The 17370-nt window shown below is 38.7% G+C and overlaps 1 protein-coding gene across 3 annotated transcripts in view; it reads left to right on the top strand.

Moving 5' to 3' along the window:
* ARHGAP6 (Rho GTPase activating protein 6) overlaps positions 1–17010 on the top strand; it is a 313488-nt gene extending 296478 nt beyond the window's left edge. For all 3 annotated transcript variants that reach the window (XM_058018515.1, XM_058018516.1, XM_058018517.1), the window contains exons 9-13: positions 1310–1489; positions 5750–5847; positions 11955–12217; positions 14212–14292; positions 15012–17010. In XM_058018515.1, the coding sequence (XP_057874498.1) occupies positions 1310–1489; positions 5750–5847; positions 11955–12217; positions 14212–14292; positions 15012–15700 (1311 nt within the window). In that variant the 3' untranslated portion in view covers positions 15701–17010. The remainder of the gene's footprint in view (positions 1–1309; positions 1490–5749; positions 5848–11954; positions 12218–14211; positions 14293–15011) is intronic.
* Positions 17011–17370: the final 360 nt, after the last annotated feature.

Below are 17370 nucleotides of genomic sequence, written 5' to 3'. Positions count from 1 at the left end.
TACAAATAGCCTGCACATGCAGATCTGGGCACAGCCTGAGGCTGCCCTGGCACACTTGAGGCCCCCTGTGCCTGTGCATCTGTGTTGGCTCAAAACTCAGAGTTTAAAAAGCAGGTCACCTGAGAAACAGCTGGTGCTTGGTGCTGTGCAAACAAGGTTTGCTGTTCTCACAGTCCTGCTGGGATGGATCTCTAAACAAAGAGCCAACATGTTTGCTATCACTGCCCATGCACCTACTTAGTACAGGTTCTTTTCAACACTACACATGGCTCCTACAAACAAAAAGCTTTTTACTGTCATTTCTGTGCTGTCTAGTTGAGTTCTTTGAAAAATAAAACAGATGTAGTCAGTGCAATTTTAAAGTTTGACTAGAGTCTTTGATGAATGATCAACTACAAAAAAAAATTTAAAATACGGCTTTGAAATCATGTTTTGTACAACTCACTTTTGAAGTTCTATTTTTACTATCTCTTTTTGGTGTCTCTTTATATCCTTTCTAAAAACTATTTGTTCAAATGACCTTTACTTTTTATTGAAGAATAGAAAGGGAAATTAATAGTCCAATCACAAATATGACAACGAAAGTATTGATGTAATAATGTATATGACATATTTTTCAGGTAATTCCTGTCTAGTCTAGTATGTATTCCTAGCCTTTTGTTTCCTCAAAATTCAGGTTAACGTTGCTTCCTTGAGCACAGGTTTATAAAAGTAGGAAAAAAGATAAAAACCCCAACAAACTAAAACAAGCCACCAAACAAGTAAACATTTGGCATGTTGTAGAAATACAGGAAAATACTCATAAAAGAAGTGAGCCTGCTCCTTAATAATCTCAAGAGTTTAAATGTGGAAAAGTATCACTGCATTTGTTTCAAATCATGAATGCTGCTTGAGAAAGCCGGGAGCTTTCAGCATTAGGTCCTAGGAGACAGTAACGTGCTGAGATGCTGAGGTAGGAGGGAGGTTGCTCTGAGTTCAGAAGTTTGCCACTGTTGAGCTCCCAGGGAATTAAAGGCAGAAAACATTTCCACCTTCTACTCCTCTAATCCACTTGAAAATATATCCAGAAAATCTACAGTGCTTGTTGCAGAGATGTTCAAAACAAGGTGTTTCTAAAAGTTGCTCGTTTTTAATGACAAGCAGCAGTTTTGGTTTTGATGAATGAAGCATCTACCAAATCAGGGGGGGACAGAGTGTGTGTTTGTGTGTGGGTGTTAGGAGTGTGAGTGTGTATAGATGTGTCTATATACATATCTGTATACATTAGGGCCTGTGAGACCCCACCTCATTTTTTTTTTCTCTTTTCTAGATTACTGGGAACAAAATGACATCGCTTAACCTGGCCACCATCTTTGGCCCTAACTTGTTGCACAAGCAGAAATCTACAGACAAAGAATTCTCAGTTCAGAGCTCAGCTCGAGCTGAAGAGAGTACTGCTATCATAGCTGTTGTGCAAAAGATGATTGAAAACTATGAAACCCTGTTCATGGTGGGTGGATATTTTTTCATATTTCTCTTATATATTTGTAAGATGAATACAAAAATAGCTGATTAGTATTAAAGTAGATGAGGATGAAATAAACTGTAGAAGCTGCATTAAATTAGAATCAGTAGTTATTGGTAACAAAGAGTAGTCTTCTAGCAAGGAGAATGATTTGCAGTAAGTAAAAATATTAAAAATGTGTGCTTATATCTTGGTTAGAATGGTTTCTGTGCAGGTAAAGGTACATTTTTTAGAAGATCTTGAAAATGATGGAGTTGGCCATTCAGTTGTATACTGAGCAATGTATAGACAAGACTGAAAATGATCTTTCACATCTCAGTTTTATAAGTCAGGAAGAAAATTTTTCTGCAGGGATTAAGACATCCTTGATTTATTTAAGGAATTACCTTCCCTACCCAAGGCTTTTTTATTGGTCGGATGGAGAGGAAGGATAAAGCTTTCTTGTTTATTAGCTGGGTAAAGGGAATAAAACATAAATCTGTGTAGTTCCTGAGTTCCCTTCAGTTCTTTAGCTGAAGCAAGTTCTTCATAAGAAGGCTGATGGCCTTGAAGTTGGACATGTTGTTTACTCCAGATGAAGCTGAGTTAGGTCACATTTCTTATGAACCTGAGCAGTTCATTCTGTGGCTTTATCTCATCCTCTTTTTGTCTACAAAATTGTAGGTCAGCTCAGCATGACTTGTGTCTGAGGGAGCCCTGCTCTGGAGGTAGCAGAGGCCAGTCAGACCTAGCAGTGGTCTTCATTATTCTGTATTCATTTTTGTAAAAATACACATTGTAACAAAACCAGTAGTCTTGAAGAAGTGGAAAAAACTTTGGTTGTTGTGTGAGACTAAGCAGCACTGTATGTTACACTGAGGAGATAAGTTCCCAAGGCAGAAAGAACACTCTGGAAACCTTCAGTGCTTCAGCAAAGCTAAGTGCTGGAGACCTTGTTGGAAGAAGATGAACAACCCTGAACTGTGGGCTGATGGCCACATAGAACTGTAAATGGAAGATGTCTATCGGGTTTCAACAAGGGAGTAGAGCATGAGAAAGCAATCATGAGCCCTGCCTCAGATATCTTAGCCTCAGATGAACTTCTTTGTGGTTTTCCTGCCTTTTATTTTTATTCTTGTACCAGAGAGACACTTGCAGTAGTTTTCTTTTGTGTTTTCTTTCTTTTTTTTTTTTTTAATGCTTTTTACAGTTGGGGGAAATGCTAGGTGCTGTTTTTCCTTCCACCTCAGTAAAAGAAAGTGACAGAACTGCACTCTTGTGTGAAGGTCTGCTGGCCAGAGTGTGGATGGCACTATCAAGTTTGAGATAATACTTGAATAAGAATAATTAATATAGTTGAAGTGCTCTTATTGTTGTTTCTCTTTAAGAACTTCTAACAGCGCAGACACAACTCAGTCCATAATACTTAAGGCATGCATTGTGACTTTCAATGTGGAAAGGATGAGGCTAAGGTTAGACTAACCTGCATCAGGGCTCTAATTCTGATGGATTTATTCCTTCTTCTCTTCAGTGCTTCAGCTTTCTTCTGGAGGTTAAATGGAGTGTGGGAAAAAGAATTTCTTTGGTTTTCCAGAGTTGCTTTTACTGTTTATACTCGACGTTTATGCTACATTAAAAAAAAAAAAAAAAAAAGAGAACATCTGGAGTTAAACATTCAGCTATAACTATAACATGGTGTATTAATTCTCAGATGCTTTTGTGTTTGGGTTTTTTTTTTTCTTTCTGTTACTTTTATATATGGGGAGGTTATGAAACTGTGATTGGTTTCAGCATTGAAACTGGAAGAACATTTGGAACCAAACCCTAGGAAAACAAAATGTAGTGGTGGACCACAATATCAGAATGATTCTGATTTATTGGTGGATCAGAGAAATTCTGTTTTTTGGAACAACCCAGGATATTGAGCACCATTTTTACTGAGTAACTATGATTAGCATCAGTAGCATGCAAAAGTGGATTTCCTGTAGAAGATGGAATCTGGTCATTGCTTCATTGATGTCAGTGATGATAATCACTTTCATATCCAAATCTTGCCCATTTCAATGAGTCTTGGGGACGTATTAAAATTAAGGATTGTTCTTTGCCAGTCTCTGCAGCTGAATGAAAGGAAGCACAACTCAGCCGCTCTTCATTTTTGGCTTGGCTTTGCATGAAGAATGGAGATCAGCAGCTTGTTCATGTATTTCATCTCCTAGTGTCCAAATCCAGCCCTGCTGCAAAGAAGTGCTACAGAGTATATGAAATTTCATATTTTTACTGTTAGAGGCTACTGTGACCTTCCCACTGTGGAGGCAGCCACACACTGCCATTCTGTGCCACATCAATGGCCAGGGACAGCAAAAGGAGACACTTCAAGGGTTCCTCCACCCTTCTGTATGTCAACAGCTATGACTGTCATGTTGCACCAAACCCCAAAATCTCAGAATATCTGGTACTCTACTGGAGTCCTCACAACCCTGGAGCCCTCTGATATGTCCCTGTATGTCCTCTAGAGCTGTGTTTTCACCAGCTCCCTTGGCTTCCCTTCTGTCCCAGATTTCAAGTTCTCATCCATCTACTTGGGTGCAATTACCAGTGAAGCAATTCAGTGATATGATGACATCTTCCTGAGATACTGCTGTTGTAGTTCTCTATAAGTGTAAGTTTGCAATTACATATCAATTCTGTACTTGCCAAGTTACTGAACTAAACTGAAGAAAATTGTGCACAGGAGGAACCCCCAAACCCAATAGGCACCTAGCAAGGAGACCATCAGTACAAATCTACTTGCAGATTCATTCTGGTAAAACCCCTATGAATCAGTAGAACCATTAAGTTTGGGTTTCAGAGAAGCTTTCTGTTGGAACTGAGCTTCTCATGGAACTTTTTCAGACTTTTTGTGATGGATTTATCATTCTTTTTAATAAGGCAAGATGTATTTTTGTTTTCTGACAAAATTCTCTCAGTAGTTTCTTAGAAAGTTATTTGATAAAAAGCTGAGTAGAAAGATACAGACAAAAATGTGTGGATTTTTTTGTTACCATTAAACTCTATGTGGAGTTTCTTCTAGTGTACAGAAAGGCTGTCTAAATGGAGAAGTTACAGTACACCAGGTTTCTAAAAATTATATTCCTATAAAAAGAATTGTTTAAAGACCAGTGTATCAGTGACCATCAGTAAGATATTTTTCCAGTTCAGAGATTGAAAACAATATTAAAATAATGAGTATGTGGTTACACAAGTTTTTCATAGAGATTTTGGATCAGTTTGAATTAAATTATGCATATCTTTATTTATTTTCTAATTATTTCCTTATTTTAAGAAATATGCCTTTTATGTAACTAGACTCCTTAAATACTTTCCAAAACGGGATATTCCTCTGGGGAACATGTTAGTAATGCTATTCCTATTTCCCAGGAAATATCAGGGAGAACAAATGGTCCATGAAGTGTGACTTGAAGCTCAAGAGATTCAGGCTCTGACAGATTACATCCAGAAACATATATTGCCCAGCTGATGACCCCTTGCTGAGATTGTCTTGCACTGACTTTCACGTGTCATGAGTGAACCTGGGCTGTTCTTGGATGGTTTCATCTGTTCCAGTGTTTTGAAGTTTGTGTTGAGCGTTCTGCTGTAATGCAGACAAAGCAGACAAATCCTTACTTGAAGATTGATAAGAGTCATGTAAAGTGCAGTTGGAAACACAAAGTTTACTTGTGCAGATTTTGGGGTGCCATTTCTGCTACCTGCCCAGGAGATGTTGCTGTATCCTGCAGCATCTGAAGCTGTCAAGGGTTTTGAAGGTTCATATCCATACAAAGTGCAAAGAGAAAGCACATCAGAAGGCCAAACTCCAAAGGTGACACAAATTCTGAGTCTGTTGATCAGAGTGGCTGGAGAGGCAGAGATGGAGATTGGTAAATGTCCTCAGATCTTTGAAGTGTGGTGTAAAGTAAATACCTTAAACGGTAGCTTTAGAGATTGTGATATCTAAGTGATGCCACTGTTATTTCCAGATATAATAACCAACTGGACACCTACCAGTTATTCAACAGTAATCAGCATTGAACATTGTACAAAGTGATCTTCAGTCCTACTTCATCTGTTTTTACATGAAATTTCTCTTTTAAGTGAAAGCTTCTGAATATTTTATATACTTTCTGTAAATGTACTTGTACTAGTTCATTTAGATTAAGCATAGCACCAAAATTAATGTATATGAAAGGATATTAACCTCCAACTAAGTATTCTTTTATGTCTTCATAGGTTTCCCCTGATTTACAGAATGAAGTGCTTATTAGCTTATTAGAGACTGATCCAGATGTTGTAGACTATTTGCTGAGGAGGAAAGCTTCCCAGTCATCGTGAGTAATCTGTTTTTTCATCATCCCTTTTTCTTCTGGGAATTTCTATCTCCCACTGGAAGTGTCCAAAAGGTTCTAGTTTTCCACAGCTCTTCTGCACTGTCTACAATGGAGTAGAAATATCCTCCCTATTACACAGACTCTGCCAAAGAAATTCTGACTCTTGTACAGCATTTTCTAAGGACAAAACTTGTTTCCCTGATTCAGAGGAAAGATTGTGTTCTGCTGCAGAGAACAGAATGATATGTACATAAAAATATTCAGTGCACTATTATCTGACAGGATGTTTTTTAGTCATCTGCTGGTTTGTGTCTTGGGTTTATTGTAGTCTTCAGTAACAGGAAGCATGTATTCCACTATCCTTGAAACACACCCTAGAGTGCCTTAACACCATCACAGCGAGCTGCTTGACCACTCTGTCATTCTTTTCCTATCCTATACATGTAGGACATTGTGAACAAGCCAGCTGCCACAACAGCAGCCCTATGGAGACTTTGGATATTATTTAATTGTATGCTTTGTGAAGGATCTGAAGAGAAAAAAAATCACACTGGTCTCTATAGCAGTTATGATACATAACATATTCTTGTGTATGGTGTACCTGCACCCTTGTGCCTTAATGCTGTGAGTTTGTACATTCAGATTAAGAGTATTCCTGGCTTTCTTATGGGACCACGCACTCATTGTCATTATTCTAGTGAATCCCAATATGGCAGACCCCAAAATCACAAAATTTGATAGAATTGCTTTAAGTAATTTTTAAGAGGGTTTGTAGACTCTAAACTCTCTGGGACATATTGGACTTTGTCTTCCTGTGTTTGTGGAAAGTGCCTAGTGCATTCAGAATATAATTAAAATTGAATTTGTGTAGTCAGCTATGATTTTTTTTCTCTCCCTCTTAACATTTTATATTTGGAGGTAATGTAATGGTGTGCCTGGCTTCAAAGGGAAAGGTATACAAGAAATAGTTTAACTAACACCTTCAGGAAAAAGCTTTCTTTAACTATAAAATTTGGAAACAAAAATAAGTGCAGTATATATTGAGTTGTAAAGGATTTTATTAGTTTCCTAACTTTACCACATGAAGTAGAAAATTATCACAGATCATCTGATTTGGGGTAATTTTCTTTGTGTGAAGTAATTTCAGCTAGTTTGTCTGATTGACAAGTAATCATGTGTATATTTAGATCACAGTAAGTGCAGGATAGTTAGAGGTACATAAACTGACTTTAAGACTTGTTTCACATTTGCCAGAAGCCAAGACTACAATCAGGACAGACACTACAAAACATATGACATAAGGTAGTGTGTCGAGCTTATGTCATATGTTTCAGCCCTTAGTTTGGAATGATCAGATAATTTCTAGCTCAAGCTAATAAAAACTTCATGCAGGATTTCACTGTTGTATAACAAAAAGACATCAAATCATATCTCACTTGTGACTACACATACCTATTGTGCATAAGTTAGTCACAAATCATTGTGGATGTAACAGGTAATTGTTAGATCCTGATTCCTTAATTGACTTTTCCTTGAAGTTTCTTACTCTTAGCCAGCATGCACACCTTCAGGAGAAAATGCAGCTTTTGTGAAAAGCTGGTCACAACTGACAAAAGGCATTTTGTAAGGAAATGTTCTGAAGCCAAACAGGAGCATATAGCTACAGTAGTACTAATTTATTGTGTTGTCAGTAATGGGCAGATGAAATATCACTGAGTTAGGAAAAAATTACTGTCATTTTTTTTCTACTTTGCTGTCATGTAAGTAATTTACTTTTAGTGTTAATGAGATATGTTTTCACTGTGGTTGCAACTTCTTGGTTAAAATATTCCAGGCAATTAGAGAGAATGTTGCTTAGTGTTATTGCTAGGAGTGTGATGCTCTTAAGAGATTAATGTATTTCACAACATGATCTCAATTTTGAGGCTACAAATGTGTTGCTTATTTTTCCTATAAGAAATGTGAGACAGCAGACTACAAGGAGATGTTTGTCTTGATTTCATAAAAATGAGCCTCCAAAATATATCTTTCTTATTGGAAATTGCCTGGTCACATACTCAAAATACAAATGTGGATCTGTGGACAAAAAACTTTATATATTCTTGAGACAGTCTTCATCAGAAAAGCTAGTTGACTGCATAAGTATAGAATCAACTTTGAGACTTTAATGTCACTTTAATTGCTTTGAAGGTCCTGTTCTGCAATTGCCCTCACATTTCTGCTCTTGCTGTCATTATAAATGCTTTCTTGGCTCTGATCTAACACAGAAAACACAATCTCTTTTCCTCCCCAGAGGAGGACAAATCACATGTTCCTCATCTTTCAGTTCTCTTAAGAGCTAAGCATTGTGAACAGTGTGTCAGGGAATTTATGGAAGTTGTTCATGATAAAGTGCTAATTACAAATGGCAGCAATTGTGAACTGTGCTTTTGTGGGTGACTTCCCAATTTTTTGTATGTTGGCTTGATGGCAATGGAATTTGGGTTTACAGCTGTAAGATGAAGCATCTTTAAACTAACAAAAAATAAAATCTATTTCTTATGGTTATTTAATGCTTATCATGGTTAGTAGTCCTTTCAGAGTAAATAAGTTGCAAAGTTACAGCAGTTTTGGATGTTTTTGGAGTATGATAATGAGTTTCAATCCATCCTGATCTGTGACACAAAATGAAGCCATACAACAGGTCATGCAGTATGTGTAAATGCAGTTTTTAAAGCTGCAGAGGCTCCTTGAAACATTGAGTCCTTTACCCTGTTACAGCAGCAACCTCATCACGATCCCACAGTAATCTGCCTTGTTGGCAGCACCTGTGTTACTCAAATATGTGTGGAAATTAGTACTGTGTGCTGCCAAGCCATATCACTCCATATGATTTGCCTCTTGAAGGTGTAATTGTTTTCCCACTCAGAAGCTTTAAGTTATAACAGTAAAGGGTTTCTGCCAGAAACAGAAAGGGATTTCCTATTTTGATAACCTTGATGCTAGTAGAAAAGTAAGAATATCCTCAGTAGAAGCAGTTATTGTGATTAACACATTTCCAGTTCACCCATGCAGCTGGACTCTGGTGGACAACATCAATTCATAGAAAGATGCCTGTTGTTTTGGAATCTGAAATTGTATTTTTAAATTTATGTGGCATAGGTTTCTTCTGCTGCTTTCAAATATTTCCATTAGTACTTAGCCACTTTTAAAATCTTTTCCTTAACATACTTCATAGTCCCTGAGAAATACTTTACCTGCCTTCCCATTCCTCACATTTGATTGCACATAATCATCTATTATTCCTTATGGGGACAGTTATCTACCCTTCCTCATATATTGCATATTGAGGAGTGGGTATCTTACACAGTATTTATGTTTGCCTTCCAATTTAATTTCTCCCAGGTGAGTGGGTAGAGAATCTCACTGTCCAAGGGAAGAATTTTGAATTGTAGCAAACATCCATTTGCTAATGAACTCAAACAGTAAAGCAAACAGATGCAAAACTTTCATTTTAAGGGATTTGTGAGAATTCTTTCTTTATTTGCAAAGAAGCAAACCAAAGTCTTCTTGCAAGTTGTTGTATTTTGTTTGTGAAGCAAACTTGCAAATGTATGAGTTCAATTTCCTGCTTTTAAGTATTTAATCCATTTTGATGGTCTCTTGTAGTAAGATTGACAGAGTCCACTGCAGTTCCTTTGATTTTTAAAGCTATTTTGCCTGAACAAATTTGACAGTGATATTATATATGTATATAAAAAATAGTATGGACTTACCAGCCAAAACTATAAATCAGTTTAGAAACTTGAATGTTTGAATCTTTCCAAAGACTTGAAAGTTTCCATTCAGGTAAATTTTTAGCAGGAGCTCTGTCTTGAGAAGAGGTAGACTATAACAGATCATTCAAGGTAAGACATGAAATCAGTGTGTCACAAAATTCAAGTTTATGTTCCCACATTCTTTCATTTCCATTTCCCTTATTCCTTGTGTTACCTTGCCATGGCTAAGTGCTATTTTACCTCTGTCTTTACCCTGTGCAGGAGACTTTTGATGGTTTTGATGCTGCAAAGACTTACATGCAATAAACCTTCCAGTTTGGATGACATTCAATCTAGAAGGCTGGAAAAAAGGGCATTTGGTCATAGGAAACTTGCAGATAGCAACATTTCTCCCCTTTTCTAAGTTCTTCTAGTTCCTTCTCCCTTTTTCTAAGTTCTTCTAGTTCCTTCTCCCTTTTTCTAAGTTCTTCTAAGTCCTTCTAGTTCTTCTGAAAATCCCAAGACATTGCTTAAATCTCATATCACTGCACGAGGGTTTTTAGGACTTAGGAGGACAGAAAGAAAGAAGCAAGTCACAAAAAACAAGAAAAAAGGTTTTTGATAGAATTATACATACTTACAAAACTATAGTTCCTCAGTGTGTGTCTGCTTATAGATTAATTTACATTGGATTTATGTTCAGATAAGAAATTTAGTTGAGAAGTTACATACTTGAGACTTTTTTTTTTTAATGATTCCCCAGCATTAACATGCTTCTCTGGGAAGCTTGTGACAGAGCAACTTTGCCAAATGGCAGCTCTGCTTTTTGGGCTTCCTTGAGTTTAAGTCCAGTGATGGTTTTGTCACTGAGAGTTACTGAGGAGTAACATTATTTAATTAGTTACCAGCACATTATGATTGCTTTCATACTGGAAAAGAAAAAAGGAATATTGAATAACATAGTAATCATGCTGCTGATTGTATATATTTTATTTTTTGGGGCATGGGATATGTAAATCAGCCAGGGAAAAAACCAACAGCTTGAAAGTGGTATTAAGTTTTGTCATTATTTTTGTATTAATATTTATTGTCCTGTGGTTTGTTTTGTGTTTTCTTTATTTTCTTTCCTCAGTTTTATTTTATTTGTCTGGAAAGACAGCTACTGTTCCATAATGAGAAATGAATTTTGGCTGCTCACTACATTCAAGCTGTCTTTGGATTTGACTGTGAAAAGGACTGACCATTTTCAGGCATTTAGAGGAATAAGCCTCTGTTGTATCACATGAAATTAGAACAGATATTAATGAGAGGTTGCTTAAAGAAGTGTTTGACTCAAGCAAAAAATAAGCATTTACAAAACAGAGGTGCAGAGAAATGAAAAATGAGTAATAGAAATATGAGTTAGCAAGGAACAACAGGGAAAAAATTATGTTTATTTACAGAGTAGTTCTGCATGTTCTTTGTGGATATTCAGTGACTCACAGCCTGCCTCCTACCTGCATGGCAAACTGTGACAGTTCAAGAAATCTCCATCAATGTTCCCAGCACATTTCAAAAATTAGTTGTCTCTCTGACCTTTGGCTGTACTTAGGTGGGAGTTGTGTTTGCCTTTTCTTGGCAGAATTAAAGGCAATTCATGTTGTTGGGGGTGTGAAGGTGAAAAGGTAAAAGAAGTTGTAGAAGGTATCAGTGGAACCAGTTTTGATGCCCCAGCCATAAGTACAGTAAATACATCTGTTTGTCCCCTGTAGAACATTTACCTTCTTATGTCTCTAGAAGAGGATCATTCTTGTAGTTTGACAGGCAAGCTAAGTGTTTGATTTCTCTCTGGAAAACTTCAGAATACAAAAATTTGTTTTAGCATACTGCGTAGCATCAAACTAATCTTCCCTATCACGCCTTCAGTTTTATTGTTGCCACAAGCTACATTGTCAAGGTAACATAAGGAATTTATTAACTGCTTAGTTTCCTCTGGTTTACTGTACAGTTGTGTGGGTTTTTGTTGTTTTCTTTCTTGACAACATCATCTTTTGATTTTGAGTGGCCTCTGCTGGCCACTTCATGGCAAAAGTTTTACTCATGGAAAATCCACCTCAATAAGTGTTTCTGAAGTGTTTTCGTTTCAGCAGCTGTGACCATTCTCATGTGTTTGATTTTATCTGTATGATCGTAGAATCATAGGATAGTTGGGTTGGAAGGGACCTTAAAAGTAACCTAATTCCACACCCCCTGCTGTGGGCAGGAACACCTTTCACTAGACCAGATTGTTCAGAGCCCCTTCCATCCTGGCCTTGATGCCAAACTGCACCTGTAACTGTGAACATGAAGCATTCTTTTATTAACAATAGTTTGTTCATCAAAATTTCTCAGGAGCCCTGAGATGCTGCGGTCAGAAGGTTCCTACTCCACAGGAGAAAGACATTCTTCCACAGACTCCAACAAAGCTTCCAGTGGTGATGTCTCCCCTTATGACAACAACTCCCCAGTGCTGTCCGAGCGCTCGCTGGTGGCAATGCCAGAAGAAGTTGCCCACAGCCCAGATAAGCTCTACAAGGTACCTGAGCAGTACACGCTGGTTGGACACTTGCAAACTAAGCCAAAGGAGAATTCTTCTGCATCACAGGCTGAAAAAGGTATAGTGCATCCTGCTTGTGCTCCTCCTCCTTCTCAGTGACCGATGGACACTCCTGAAATAATTGAAAAGGGCCAGATTTGTATTATCAGCAACCAGGATTTGAGGAGCAATAGCGTAAATAACCTTATAAAAAATGACAGACCAATATATTTTTTTTTTTGTGTTGAGCCCAAAGGATCTGTGCTGAGTCCTTCTCATTCACTCAGCCATCAGTCAGGGATGCTCATGGTATGGCACTTCTCAAAACTTGGACATATTAATTAGGAAAATAGAACTATATATGTCCAGTTTTTCAGCCTGTCTCTGATAGCATGGCAAAGTCTAGTCCTGATCCATGGGACTGTAATACCTGCAAGGTTATGGTTCAGGCTTTGGAAAAAACTGAGATTTTAAGATTTCCAGTCGCAAAGAATGACCTCAACACCATGTCATTGGAAAACATAGCTGAGCTGCACAGCTTTACATCTGCAACCAATTACACACTGAGCAATACTAGTGCAGGGATCCATTATTCCCATAGCTACCTGTGGAGTGCATACCTGAGTGATTTCTTTGGTAAAGAACTGTGGTTTAAATAAGCTCATCAGCACTTCAAGATGCTTTTCCTTTAAATATATATATATATATATATTAAAAAACGTCATCCATGAATTTTATACTTAGTGAGCCAAACTTTGAGACCTTTTAATGCTTAGGGATGCACATAACTGTTTGGTGGTATTTTTAAAACCTCCTAATTTCAGATGCACTGCCTAGGCATTTAATTTGCTTTGGACTTAATGGGATTTAGACTATTATCTCAATTATATGCTTTATAAATGCCAACTGGAATTTATCTTCTGTATTCAAAATCTAAATCTCTGAAGAGGTTTAAGAATTTGGTCAGATTTCTATTAAGTTATGAATAGGAAATTACATTAAGTTTTATTGTATTAACCATCTTTTGGATTTTAATATGCATCACAATGATACTGGACCAGGACAAATTAGGAAGTTCCTCTACTGACTAGTGAAATCAGAAAAAGGCATTAAATTGTTTATAACCCAGCATTTCATTAAATCTTTGTCCTGTGGCTGCATTTCTGGGTAAGAGTGGCAGCTTCCTTGTGCTGATATATCATGCCTTATGGTGACCCCTGGGGCTGCCTGAGGGAGCTTTGCCAGAAACCACCTTTTGTGGACCAAATTCCCCTGTTCTTGTGCAATTTTTCTGACTGCAGTAAGGCAGAGGACTTAAGAACTCAGCAAACTCAGGCACCCTGCCCATACAGAGCTTGCAGGGTCTGTTCTTGAAACAAGTAGCTGTGAGCAAATACATAGAATCATAAAATGTCAGGGGGTTGGAATGGACCCTAAAGATCATCAGTTCCAATCCCCCCTACCATGGGCAGGGACACCTCCCATTAGGGGGTCAGATTGCTCAAAGCCTTAACCAGCCTGGCCTTGGACACTGCCAGGCTTGGGGCATCAAAAGCCTTCCTAGGCAACCTTTTCCAGTGCCTCACCACCCTCACAGTAAAAAAATTCTTCCTAGTATCTAACCTGAATTTCCCCACTCTCAATTTGCACCCATTACGCCTTGCCCTGTCACTGGTTCCTGATGGAGAGTCCCTTATTGGCTTCCCTGTTGGCCCTGTTCAGATACTGGAAGGCTGTTACAAGGTCTCCATACTATTTTCTCTTCTCCAGGCTGAACAGCCCCAATTTTCTCAGCCTGTGTTTGTAGACAAGGTACTCCAGTCCTCTTACCAGCTTTATAGCTCTCCTCTGGATTTTTTCCTGCACTTCCATGTCCTTATGTTGGGGTCACCAGAACTGTACACAGTACTCCAGGTGGGGTCTCACATATGAGGTACTTGTGTTAGGTACACAGTGAAGGTGCCACTGGATGTTAATGACTCTGATGCATAAAGTGTTCTACTTGTGTATTTCTAAATAATGTCTTGAAGATGATTGATTAATCATCTTTTCCCTGCTCTTACTGCTGTTCAGATGTTTCTGAAGATCATTTTGATATCTGGGGCACTTGGCATTCAACGCTGAAAAGTGGCTGCAAAGATCCAGTAATCACAGGTCAGTAATTTCTCAATTTTAAAGCCCAAATCTAACAAAGAAAAAAACAATTTCTTGTTGTCAGGAAATCACAGTGAAACCTGTAGAATTCACATTGTCCAGAGCTGGACTTAAAAAGGTGACTCTAAAGTAGAATACAGAGGAACACAGTGAATACTTCTCTGTATTCAGTGAAATTCAGAAAACAGCAACATTTCAAACTGTTAAATATAATTTTAAAAGTTATTTTAAAATTGCTTCAAGAAATAGTTTTAAATTATTATGATTCTATGAATCATAGAACTATAAAGTGATAAGGGTTGGAAGGGACTTTAAAGATTATCTAATCTTAACCCCCCTCCCCTGAACAGGGACACTTCCAACTAAACTGGTTTGTTCAAGGCCTTACCCAGCCTGACCTTAAACACTGGTTGGATGCATCCCCAGCATCTCCAAGAAACCTGTTCCAGTGTTTAACCACCTTGACAGTAAAAATTTCTTCCTCATATCTAACCTGAATTTCCCCTCTTTCAATTTGCACCCATGACTCCTTGTGCTATCACTACAGTTCCTGGTTTCCCTGTCAGCCCCCTCCAGATACTGAAAGGTGCTATGAGGTTTCTGGGCAATCTTCTCCTCTCCCTTGGACCATGTAGTCCAAGGAAAAAGCAGTAGTAGCTTGTTAAATGCCCCAGGAATGGCTCTGCAGGCTCATGTTGTGTTTCTGACCCCACGCCCAGGTTCTTACGGGAACATTTACGAGAGCAGCTCGCTGCGGCCCGGACAGTGCTCCCTGTCCCAGGGGAACCTGGCCACGTGCTCCCCTCGCTGGCAGGGCAGCTCCTCGGACCTGGCCGGCGGCCGGCAGGCGATGCGGAGGAGCCAGACCACGGCCGCCATTGCCGAGTGCCAGCTCCATCCCGCGGCGTCCCGGCCGTGCAGTGACGCCCACAGGGACGGCGGCTGCAGGAGCTCAGGGCTGTCCCACTCCCGCTCGGAGCAGCGCTTGACTTTGAGCAGCGTGGAGGACCTGAGCGAGCGCGACTCGAGCGCGGGCTGTTTGCAAAGCACGGCCAAGCCCTCCTACAGGAAAGAGCGGCCGCCGCCCCCTTACCCAGGCCCAGCAAAAACCAGCTCGAGTGTTTCCTCAACGCTGCACTCTTTGTGGAGACTTCAACGCCCAGAAAAGAGTTCGGGGCCGAGAGCAGCTGGAGGCCCGCCAGGCAGAGCCCCTGAGCAGGCCACGTCCAGGCAGGAGCAGCCGGCCCCGCACACGCCAGCGGGTCACAGCTGTCCCACAGCACCTCACAGCCAGAACAGTACAAGTGCTTCCGAGGCGGACTGGAATGAGTGGCAAAGGGAGAGGTGGCAGATCTGGGAGCTGTTATCAGCTGATAACCCTGATGCCCTCCCAGAAACCCTTGTATGATCTGACTCTGTGGAACTGCCGCTTTTACCCGTGCCTCCGTCTCATAGGAAAACAACGGGGACATTGGAAAATGGGGGAGGCTGTTTGTTTTATACCAGCTCAATTGCATATACTTTTTTAAAACTTTGTTCACTTTAATTTCTCAACAGCACTGTCAAGCAGTTAATTTGCAACTACAGCATGTTCCTGTTTTTCAGCAAGCTTTTGAGAAAAAACAAGGTGAAAATTTAAGTGTAATAACTCTGTATTCATATGCTGTGTATAAGATAAAAGTGTTGCTTTGATGTTGCTAAAAATGTATTTATATATCTGCAGTTTTGATGATTGTATATTCTGTAATGGGTATTGTATGATAATCATGTTATGTTTTCATATACAGATGTCAATCAATCATGACTGCTTTTTTAAAAAATCACTGCACTTACATTACCATGATATGCATTGGAATTCTATAGAAAGTGCACAAGCTGGTTTCTGTGCTTATATATATATATTATATTAAAAAAAAAAAAAAAGCTGTTAAGGGGTAAAGTTGTACTTCTTTTCACTGCCTTTTGAAAAACACTAAAATAAAGTGGAACATGAAAAGCCATATATTTTATAAGGGTAGTAGTGAGCTTAGAGGGGGAAATACAAAATATTTTTTTCTTATACATGTATTTGCAAAAAACTTCAAAATTTGATACAAGATTATAAAAGTATTTTTTTAGGTTCTGATAGGAAGCAGCTCAGAGAATCTAAGAACAACATTGTGCCTTAACCAATGAACTATGTAGTGCAAAGTCTGCCCTCCCATTCCAAAGGAAAACCAATGTTATATATGCAGGATATAATATATATATTTATAAATGTGTGGTTTTATGTATTGTTTTAAAACAATAAACTGGAATCCAAATTTTAGAAAACCAAACCTAATAAATTGAGATGTGTAACACTGAGAAAGAATATGGCTTTTCCTTTGAAATATCAAAGCTCCAGTATTAAGAAAGCTAGAGAAATGCAAAAAATGCAGACAGACACATGAAAGGGAGTGAAGTAGAGTTTCAGGAAAGAACGTGACATTTGGAGAAGCTCACAACTGTGTTTCCATGAAATTTGTGCCAAAGTCGGGGTCAGTCCCGCTGCCTCGGTACCTGTATGTTGTGTTGTGTTAAATATTGCTGTTCTGTTCACGTTGTTTTTCAGCTGCAGAGCCGCCTGTGGGCAGCGGGTGGCAATGTACTCCAGCGTTCCAGAGAAATTCCTTCTTGGCACACCACAAGGGAAAGTGTATCATAGCAAAATAATTTCATTAAACATATTAGGCTCAATTTTAATGAAGTTGAAGACTTACTCAGTGATGTTGTCTATCTTGTATCATACTGATGGAATAAAAAGCTGAGTAAAACAATGAGCATATTTTTTGCTCCCTTTTTTTTGAAGGTTTAAGGATATTGATGTGTTTTTATTGCATTCTTAAGTGTCTGTATAAAAAACATCTAAGAGGAGCTTATGGGCCACCTTCAAATACAACTTAAATATATAAGATTCAAGGTTTTACTTTGGTTTGAGGCTTAAAATCCATCATATAAAAGAGTCCTTCCCTTCAGATCTCCATTTCTCATCGTATCTCCATTTCCCCAGTAAAGTTATAAGATAAAAGCACAAAGCCAAGTAGACAGGGGCAGGAT

This window comes from Melospiza georgiana, chromosome 2 (assembly GCF_028018845.1).
Source record: "Melospiza georgiana isolate bMelGeo1 chromosome 2, bMelGeo1.pri, whole genome shotgun sequence".
NCBI classification, from domain to species: Eukaryota; Metazoa; Chordata; class Aves; order Passeriformes; family Passerellidae; genus Melospiza; species Melospiza georgiana.
The sequence above is the reverse complement of the archived record's forward strand: the minus strand, read 5'-3'. Positions and strand labels throughout refer to the sequence as shown.